At 35.9% G+C, this 10,782-nt stretch overlaps 1 protein-coding gene across 1 annotated transcript; it reads right to left on the bottom strand.

Annotated features, from left to right (window-relative positions):
- Window positions 1–462: 462 nt before the first annotated feature.
- LOC129038760 (olfactory receptor 2B6-like) lies at window positions 463–1,408 on the bottom strand. Its single transcript, XM_054492149.2, is given in 2 exon segments — window positions 463–1,386; window positions 1,388–1,408. Coding segments are annotated over 2 exon segments (945 nt in total).
- Window positions 1,409–10,782: the final 9,374 nt, after the last annotated feature.

Here is a 10,782-nt window from a genome sequence, read left to right as displayed (position 1 = left end):
ATAATTGGACATCAAATGTTAGAAGATGGCTAAATGGGGCAATACATGTTGATCAAAATTAACTCACGATAGTACTGGCATGTTTTTCTAAGAGTTGGGATCATTTCTAATTTAATTGGGATTCATTTATAAACAATTTATGCTAAATATATTTCCTAAACTTTCTAAGTATCTTTTCTCTAGCTATTATACCATTTTCCCTTACTTTAACTAGATTAACTAGTCATTAGGAATATGGAGAAAAAAGACTGACTTGATGGAATTCAATATTGTAAAGCAGATAGTCTCGTAAGTGAAAAAATGCTATGTAGATTTTACCAAGAGTTGATTGTTTTTTTCTTAGTCTTGTTCCACTTGTAAACTTTGTGTCACTTGATACTGTTCCCTCATCAATTCCATGTCCAACATCTTTTTGAAAGTCAAACACATCTATCCTTGCTTCTTAAGACTTCTTTTCAGAGATCATCTTGTCTTAATCCAAAACTCTTTAGTCAGTGACCTTCTCACGGCAGCTTTCACATCCTTGTTTCTCAATGTGTAGATGAATGGGTTGAGGGTGGGTGTGACAATGCCATAAAAGAGAGCCATGATCTTCCCCTGGTCATGAGAATAGCTAGAGGGAGGCTGGACATACATACTGATGGCTGTGAAGTAGAAGAGGGAGACCACCAGCAAATGTGAGGCACAGGTATTGAAAGCCTTCCAGCGACTTTCAGCGGAGGAGATTCTCATTACTGCCTGAGCAATGAACACATAAGTGCCCAGGATGAGGGTGAGTGGCACCAGGAGAAGCAAAGCGCTTAGTACACTGAGCTCAGTTTCATTCACACGAATATCAATACAGGCTAGTTTCAAAAGGGCTGGAACTTCACAGAAGAAATGGTCCAACACCCTCTGTCCACATCTTGGGGCCACCACTGTGAGAGTGGACTGGACAAGGGAGTTAGCAAAGCCACTGATCCAAGTGCCAGCAGCCATGTGGATACAGCATCTGTGGTTCATGATGACTGGGTAGTGAAGGGGCTTGCAAATGGCAGCGTAACAGTCAAAGGCCATGATGGCTAGAAGTATGCATTCAGTAGAACCCAGGGCCAAAAATATATAGAGTTGGGCAACACAACCCCCATAGCTAATGGTCTTTTCTGGTCCCTGGAGGTTGACCAGCATCTGTGGGACAGTGCTGGTGGTATAGCAGAGGTCCAGAAAGGATAGATTGGAGACAAAAAAGTACATGGGACTGTCAAGCTGGGGATCCAGATGGGAAACTAGGATAATGGAGATATTTCCAAATAGGGAAAAGATGTAGGCCACCAGAAAGATTACAAAGAGGGGTGTCTCTAGCCAGGGACGGTCAGAAAATCCCAATAGGATAAAATCACCTAGCGAAGCTTTGATTGTTGATCCACATGTTAGCACTGGGAGGTGAAATTCCAGCTGAGACCTCTAAATAACCACAGTTAGGGATAGACATCAACAGTGGGAGGAAGCCACTGAGAATTAGAGATCAGAGATGCCAAGATGAAATTTTCATTTTTGCTCTAATCTGCATCTGCATCTTCATTACAGTAAAATGTCATTTGCATGTACATCCTGATTATGATAAAATGTGGAGACAACATCATCAATGTAATATTGAAAGATTACTGAGAAAAGAATTAATACCACACCAGCAACATAGTTGGGAATTTTCCTTATTTAATATATGTCTTCTGGTTAGCTATTCACTCCATTTGGGTTTTCATATCTTCTCTTCTAAAAAGTTTTAGTATACTACCATCAACTCTACATGTCATGGATATGTAATGGTGGCAACAGAGTGTAGATTAAAATAGAAAGAAAGGGCAGAACTTCCCAAAAACAGGTCAAACAAAGGCCAGCATGAAGACTACAGGAGGATCTGCAGCCAGGGAGAACGAAGACATCTTGGCATGTTCATCCGCTTGGTACAGATCCTGGTCAGAAAACACCATAGGAACTGGAGCACTTTATAGTCTGCATGATAAAAGGATGGAGTGCCAGGACTCGTTTTACCCCTTCCAAGCTTTAATGCTAGTCCTACTCAGAAAATTTAAAAATAGGGAGAAAAAAGCCAAAAAAACAAACAAAATTACACACACACAAAAACAATCAGTCCTTAGAAATTTGTTTGCTGTAAAAATGCAACTTTAAAAATATCTGGATACATTTGATGAAATTTTAATCTCTGGAAGAAATCACCAGAAAGAGTTTTAAATATTTGAATCCTTGAAATTTGAGGATGTATATGAATTTCTAATCCCTCAGGATCATTCTCAGCACATATAAACTTAATCATGTTCCCTCTCTCTCCCTTCTTTATTCTCATATTTTCTAATTACTGATACTATTTTTTCCACCAAAATTGCCTCTATCCTGCTCTTTGCCCATCCAAATTACACAATTCCTTTATCATACAATTTCTAAAGAATAACTCCAATTGCAAATTTTTCCATTCCCTACAATCCCAAATTTCTTTTTTTGTTTGACTCTTCTCTTTAGTAAATTTGTCTTGTGTTTTTCTCTAGTTGTTTTATAAAAGACATTTATAAAAGACTGGGATTTCCTCCAAATCCCAGTCATTCCATTCATTAGCTGTGTGACTTTGGAGATGTCATTTAATCTTTGTGTGCTTCAATTTTCTCATCTTTCAAATGAGCATAATTATACCCATCTCATGGAACTAGTGTACAAATTAAGGAATAGCATGTACATTGCAAACATAGCTCAGTTCTTGTCATATACTAATAATTCAATGACTATTAACAATTATTGTATACTTACCTAATTATGAATCCCCAGATATATTACAGTTGTTTTATTTTTATGCATTTATACACAGTTTATAATGATATTTGTAACAATAAACAAATATTTATTAGAGGATAGTAAACAAAATGTGACTGCTCTGAAATCAGCTCAGGATCCTCTATTTACTTTTCTGATCCTCTCAGTTGCCCTACGTCATATTCTTCTTGTGATCCTGACTTAGTAGGGTTCATGTACTTAGTTGGCCAGCTCTATTTTTCAAATCGTGTCATCTGAGTTATGGACTTAGACCGTGTGAATGAAATGAGTGACAGTGAGAAATGATAGGGATAAAAACTTGCTTCACAGCTAAACATAAGAATCACTAAATTAAAAACTGATTTTAGTATCCATCCATTAATACTTCTAATTTCTTCATTTGCTTATAGAATAACAATTCTTTTGGTATGCAGAGTTCATCATTCTCTTTGAATTATAATTGCATACATGTCACATAAGATGTCAGCTGGACTAATTTCTTCTTTACCATTGTCTCTCAAACCTATCTATTAAATCTGTATCTACCTAAAAACATTAAGGCAGACGTACAGAAAATAGTTCAGTGTCCCATGATCTCTAGCTTTCAAACTGGTATTCTTACTTACAATTGCTCTCTCATCTTCAAAACAACCTAGCTGGTTTGGAGAACAGCCTTTCCACCGTTAAAATGTGGCCATGTACATTTCAGTTCAAAATTATTCAGTGGCTCTCCATATTCTGACACATTATATTAAAATGCAACCTTGGACTCAGGCCTCATATAACAATCGCTTGAACCAATGCAGACATATTCACTGATCCAACCAAACTTGTGACCTTCCCCCTTGACCCCTTGTATTTATGCTGATGTGAAATGCCACTGTTGTTATGTATCCTGTAAGGATCATCTCAAATACAAAAATGTCCTTAAGTATTTCCTGCTCTCCTTTCTTACTGGTCATCCAGAGCATTTTATTTGTAATTTCTTGATGATATACTCATTTATATATATGACATATATATATATGATTTGATAATTTTTTCATGATATACTCATACATATATACTCATATATAGATATATATCTATATATGGGAGAGATAGAGATTTTTTCTGTCTTTTTTGTACTTGATATGTTTTCCTGACTATAACGATTACAGTCTTTGAAAAGAGCACGTGACTTTTAGAAGTAACAGTATATGTTAAATATAATATTTACTACGTGTTAATCAATTTGAATTTAGTTGAAACCAGCAATCATGAAGCTTCTTCCTTTGGTGCTCTGATATGTTATTCCTAGATTACATTAGCATTTTGATATCATTATTTTTCACCTATGACCTCAGTCAGTTTCAATGATATTTCATCACAACCAAACCCATATACATCACTTACTAATTCAGAGCCCAAGAAGTCAAAGCAGAGTTAAAATATGCCCCATTGGCAGTTTTAGGGTTTTATTGCTAATTCTCAAATTGATGTAACTAATTAACCAATAAATACATTTATTTTACTTATTAAAAATGAATGGACTTTAAATATGTCACTTCATACCCTTGTGACCTGGTTTGTTTAACCAGATCAAGAGAATTAAAATACTTGCATATAAACTCCATAGTACTTTAATGACAATCAGATGTGTATTTCCTTTGTAAATTTAAAAAAAAAACCTATAAAAGACCACATATACTACAAAAGCAGTAGCTGCAATATTAGTAGGACTACTCACATGGTAAAATTACATAGAAGTGATTCTAGAAACTTCTGGGACTTCTCCTTTTTTAAACCTTGTCATTTTGTATCTCTATAATGTCACTCTTCATTCAAACTGGTGCTATCCAATTCCTTTCTTCTCCCATTTCTCACCTGGGACAGTGAGTCTTTAGGAATAGAGCCTTAAAAATATGATTATGGCCGGGCGCGGTGGCTCACGCCTGTAATCCCAACACTTCGGGAGGCCGAGGCGGGCGGATCACGAGGTCAGGAGATCGAGACCATCCTGGCGAACAAGGTGAAACCCCGTCTCTACTCAAAATACAAAAAAAGAATTAGCCAGGTGTGGTGGCGGGCACCTGTAGTCCCAGCTACTCGGGAGGCTGAGGCAGGAGAATGGTGTGAACCTGGGGGACGGCAGAGCTTGCAGTGAGCCGAGATCGCGCCACTGCACTCCAGCCTGGGAGACAGCGAGACTCCGTCTCAAAAAAAAAAAAAAAAAATATATATATATATAGATATATATCTATATATCTATATATATGATTACATTTTGTATTGTATCCCCAAAGAAATGGAACACATATCTCTGCCATTTGATTAGAAGATTATTATATGAATATATTCTGATTCAATACTGAGAAACAATTTTATCTTTACATATATGTTTCTGAATCAAATTTTGCCTTATCTATTATGGTCAAAGGAAGACTTCTTCTGTGTTGTAGGATTTCTTATAGAAGAATACTTCTTAATCAGTATTCAAGTAATTCTTTGTCCAATTAAAATCCTAAAAAGACAATTTTGGAATGCTACCTTCATTCTGTCTGGATTGTTTTCTTGCTAGAGTGTCTTTCAGAATCTCATTTATTTAGAACTCAGATAATGTTCTAAATCTGAAGAAAGCTGTGTTTCTTTTCCTACATTTCAAAATTAGTAATAACATTTTCACAATCTTTATATTTTTCTACTGCTTCTCTTCCAGTAGGCACAGCTATTTGTTTCTATTAAGTTCTATTAAGTACCATTAAGTTTCTGGGATAAGTTTGGAAAGTTATGAATAAAATTAATTATATACTTTACCCGAGGAAAACAGTAAAGTTATTAAAGAAGTATATGTAGCCTGTTCCCCTGGTTTTCCATGTACTTCATTTGTGCCTAAATATTGAAAATTTATAGGAAATAGAGGTAAAATGAGAAATAAAGAAATAATAGCAGTAGATAAACTCAGAAAGTAGAGTTAAGAGAGAAGAAAAATGGAAAGGAAAGAAAAAAATAAGACAGAAAAAAGAAGTACATAAAGATAGTAAATTTTTGTCTGATACATAGTAATAGTCACATAAGTAGCTGTCAAATATATGAATATAAAAAGAAATGGAAGAAAAATAGAAAATAAAAATGAAAGATCTAAGACTAAATTCAGTAATTCAGTTTAAATGGCTAGAAAGGATGCAGGGAGTTCTTGCCTTTCTGACTGTATAAGAATAATATGGAATTTGCCTAAATCAAAAGTTAAAAACATGCTGATGATCCCCTTGAGGGTGAAAAACTGGAGCTGGGAGACAGAAGAATCTATAGATGTCTGGCAAATGGGGTGCACCAAAAAACAAAGGGTGAGAAGAGTAGAAGTATCTGACCACATGGTTTAAGAACACATGAAGCCCATTATTTTAAATGTTTACATCCTAATACACTCTTCATTAATTTTCTAAGCATGGCTCTAATATAATATGTTAATAAACAAAACTGAAACAATATTTAGATTTTCATTCTACCTGACTTATTTTATATACTTTCTCTTAATGTTACTTTGTAAGAACTTTTGCTATAGTTTTAATTCCATGCTATCGGATTCCTTTGTTCTAAATTGTCATAGATTTAAACAACCTTTTGTTGTTGTTGTTTGTTTTTGTTTTTGTTTTTTTTGAGACAGAGTCTTGTTCTGCCACCCAGGCTGGAGTGCAGTGATGTGATCTCAGCTCACTGCAACCTCCACCTCCCAGATTCAAGCGATTCTCCTGTTTCAGCCTCCAGAGCAGCTAGAATTACAGGTGTGCACCACCACACCCAGCTAATGGATTTAAACAACCTTTGATTTATCTGAGTGGTAGGCCTTTCAGAGCTAAATTTTCTCAAAAATCAATATCTTAATATCTACAATGTTTGTAATGGAAATAGCAGTTTCAATCTAGAAAAGTGGTTAAAAAAAGGTACACCTAAAACTATTTCAATGAAAATATAAAGTTTCAAAGGTAAATAACATGATTGGTAACACATATTTTTCCATTAGTCTCCTAATAATAGAATAGTGTTTAACAAAGATTGGCAAACACCAGATAGTTCATATCAAATTTTCTATCCATAAACTTAAATTTTAAGTATACAATTGCTTTCATACAAGTATGTTTGTTTTCTTCTTATAATATGCCTCTACAGTAAGAATGATTTTTTTATATAATAGAAGAGAGGAAACTCAGGCACCAAGAGGTTGTAGGACTTGCTCAAGTTTATAGATCTAGTAAATTCAGAAGAAAAGATTTGAATAATACAATATTTTGAATCTTACATCAGTATACTTTTCATAAGCTTATTGTTCTCTCAAACAAAAACGTATGTGGCTTGTAGAATAAACCTTCTTACATTTTTTAAAATTTTTATTTTATAGTTCTACTCCTGAGTGCTCCCTTTAGCCTACTCCATGAAGTGATGACAACGTTGATTAATGTTCCCTCTCCAAATCCCTTCAACATTTACCTGATGCTGGGTTGTAATCCATCAGTTTGTCTGGAATGAGACATGGATATGGTGAGTCCTGGAAGACTGACCTGGGGCCCAAACATGATCCTCAGACCAGTTTGTTGTTTGAATTTCTTCTCAGCCCTCTTTAACATCAACCCAGCTCTCTCTGATCTACTGAAGGGTCAACCTCAAGAAACCAACTCCAACTGATGGCCATCCATAGAATACACAGCTCTTCAGGGAGCTTTCGTGCCATTACTGCCTCACTCTCATACTTCCATTTAAGCCTCTGAGATTCAAAATAATTAGCCTCTACCGCTGCCAACATGTCCAGGGGAAAACAACCAGAGGGACTAGAAAATGAAGACGCCGCAGAAGAAATCAAGAAAATGTTTCTAATAAAATACAAACTTTGGGCATGTAAGTTTGGAAAGTCATCTAAGAAGAAAGAAAATTAATTCAAGCAAGACTAAATCTCATGGTTGCCAAGATGATTTTTTTCATTATACTTTAAGTTCTGGGATACATGTGCAGAATGTGCAGGTTTGTTACATAGGTACACACATGCCATGGTGGTTTGCTGCACCCATCAACCCGTCGTCTACATTAGGTGTTTCTCCTAATGCACCCCACCCCCTAACAGGCCCCAATGTATGGTGTTCCCCTCACTGTGTCCATGTGCTCTCATTGTTCAACTCCCACTTATGAGTGAGAACAAGGAGTGTTTGGTTTGCTGTTCCTGTGTTAGTTAATGAGAATCATGGCTTCCAGCCTCATCCATGTCCCTGTAAAGGACATAAACCCATTCTTTTTTATGGCAGCATAGTATCCCATGGTGTATATGTGCCATGTTTTCTTTATCCAGTCTATCACTGATGGGCATTTGGGTTCCAGGTCTTTGCTATTGTAAACAGTCCTGCAATAAACATACGTGTGTGTGTGTCTTTATAGTAGAATGTTTTATAATCCTTTGGGTATATATCCAGTAATGGGATTTCTAGGTCAAATGGCATTTCTGGTTCTAGATCCTTCAGAAATCACCACACTGTCTTCCACAATGGTTGAACTAATTTACTTGCCCACCAACAGTGTAAAAGCATTCCTATTTCTCCACATCCTCTCCAGCCTCTCTTGTTTCCTGACTTTTTAATGATCACCATTCTAACTGGCATGAGATGGTATCTCATTGTGGTTTTGATTTGCATTTCTCTAATGACCAATGATGACGAGGTTCATTTCACATGTTTGTTGACCACATAAATGCCTTCTTTTGAGAAGTGTCTGTTCATATTCTTCACCCACTTTTTGATGGTTTTTTTTTTCTCGTAAATTTGTTTAAGTTATTGTAGATTCTGGATATTAGCCCTTTGTCAGATGGATAGATTGTACAAATTTTCTTCCATTCTGCAGGTTAACTGTTCACTCTGATGATAGTTTCTTTTGTTGTGCAGAAGCTCTTTAGTTTAATTAGATCCCATTTGTCTATTTTGGCTTCTGTTGCCATTGCTTTTGGTGTTTTAGTCATGATGTCTTTGCCCATGCCTATGTCATGAATGGTATTGTCTATGTTATCTTCTAGAGTTTTTATGATATTGGGTCTCACGTTTAAGTCTTTAATCCATCTTGAGTTAATTTTTTTATAAGGTCTAAGGAAGGGGATCTAGTTTCCGTTTTCAGTATATGGCTAGCCAGTTTTCCCAACACCATTTATTAAATAGGAAATCCTTTCCCCATTGCTTGTTTTTGTCGGGTTTGTCAAAGATCTGATGGTTGTACATGTGTGGCATTATTTCTGAGGCCTCTGTTCTGTTCCATTGATCTATATCTCTGTTTTGGTACCAGTACCATGCTGTTTTGGTTACTGTATCCTTATAGTATAGTTTGAAGTCAGGTAGCATGATGCCTCCAGCTTTGTTATTTTTGCTTATGATTGTCTTGGCTATATGAGCTCTTTTTTGGTTTCATATGAAATTTAAAGTAGTTTTTTTTCTAATTCTGTGAAGAAAGTCAATAGTAACTTGATGGGGATAGCATTGAATCTCTAAATTACTTTGCGCAGTATATCTGTTTTCACGATATTGATTCTTCCTATCCATGAGCATGGAATGTTTTTTCATTTATTTGTGTCCTCTCTTATTTCCTTGAGCTGTGGTTTGGAGTTCTCCTTGAAGAGGTCCTTCACATTCCTTGTAAGTTGTATTCCTAGGTATTTTATTCTCTTTGTAGCAATTGTGAATGGGAGTTTACTCATGATTTGGCTCTCTGTTTGTCTATTATTGGTGTATAGGAATGCTTGTGATTTTTGCAACTTGATTTTGTATCCTAAGACTTTGCTGAAGTTGCTTTTCAGCTTAAGGAGATTTGGGTCTGAGACGATGGGGTTTTCTAAACATACAATCATATCATCTGCAAACAGAGACAATTTGACTTCCTGCCTTCCTATTTGAATACATTTTATTTCTTTCTCTTGCCTGATTTCCCTGACCAGAACTTCCGATACTATGTTGAATAGGAGTGGTGAGAGAGGGCATTCTTGTCTTGTGCTGGTTTTCAAATGGAATGCTTCCAGCTTTTGCCCATTCAATATGATATTGGCTGTGGGTCTGTCATAAATAGCTCTTATTATTTTCAGATATGTTCCATCAATACCTAGTTTATTGAGAGTTTTTAGCATGAAGAGGTGTTGAATTTTATTGAAGGCCTTTAAAATAAACAAACTGACATCACAATTAAAAGAACTAGAGAAGAAAGATCAAACAAATTCAAAAGCTAGCAGAAGACAAGAAATAACTGAGATCAGAGCAGAGATGAAGGAGATAGAGACACAAGAAACCCTTCAAAGAATCGACGAATCCAGGAGCTGGTTTTTTGAAAAAGTTAACAAAATAGACCACTAACTGGACTAATAAAGAAGAAAAGAGAGAAGAATCAAATAGACACGACAAAAAATGATAAGGGGGATATCACCACTGATCTCACAGAAATACAAACTACCATCAGAGGATACTATAAACAACTCTACGCAAATAAACTAGAAAATTTAGAAGAAATGGATAAATTCCTGGACACATACACCCTCCCAAGACTAAACTGGGAAGAAATCTAATCCCTGAATAGACCAATAACAAGTTCTGAAATTCAGGCAGTAATTAATAGCCTACCAACCAAAAAAGAAGCCCAGGATCAGATGGATTCACAGCCAAATTCTACCAGAGGTACAAAGAGGAGCTGGTACTATTCCTTCTGAAACTATTCCAAACAATAGAAAAAGATAGAATCTTCCCTAACTCATTTTGTGAGGCCAGCGTCATCCTGATACCAAAACCTGGCAGAGACACAACAAAAAAAGAAAATTTCAGGCCAATATCCCTGATGAACATTGATGTGAAAATCCTCAGTAAAATAATGGCAAACCGAATCCAGCAGCACATCAAAAAGCTTATCCACCATAATCAAATCGGCTTCATCCCAGGGATGCAAGGCTGGTTCAACATATACAAATCAATAAACATAACCCATCACTTAAAC

Source organism: Pongo pygmaeus, chromosome 5 (assembly GCF_028885625.2).
Source record: "Pongo pygmaeus isolate AG05252 chromosome 5, NHGRI_mPonPyg2-v2.0_pri, whole genome shotgun sequence".
NCBI lineage: Eukaryota > Metazoa > Chordata > Mammalia > Primates > Hominidae > Pongo > Pongo pygmaeus.
This window is presented reverse-complemented; position numbering and strand designations above follow the sequence as displayed.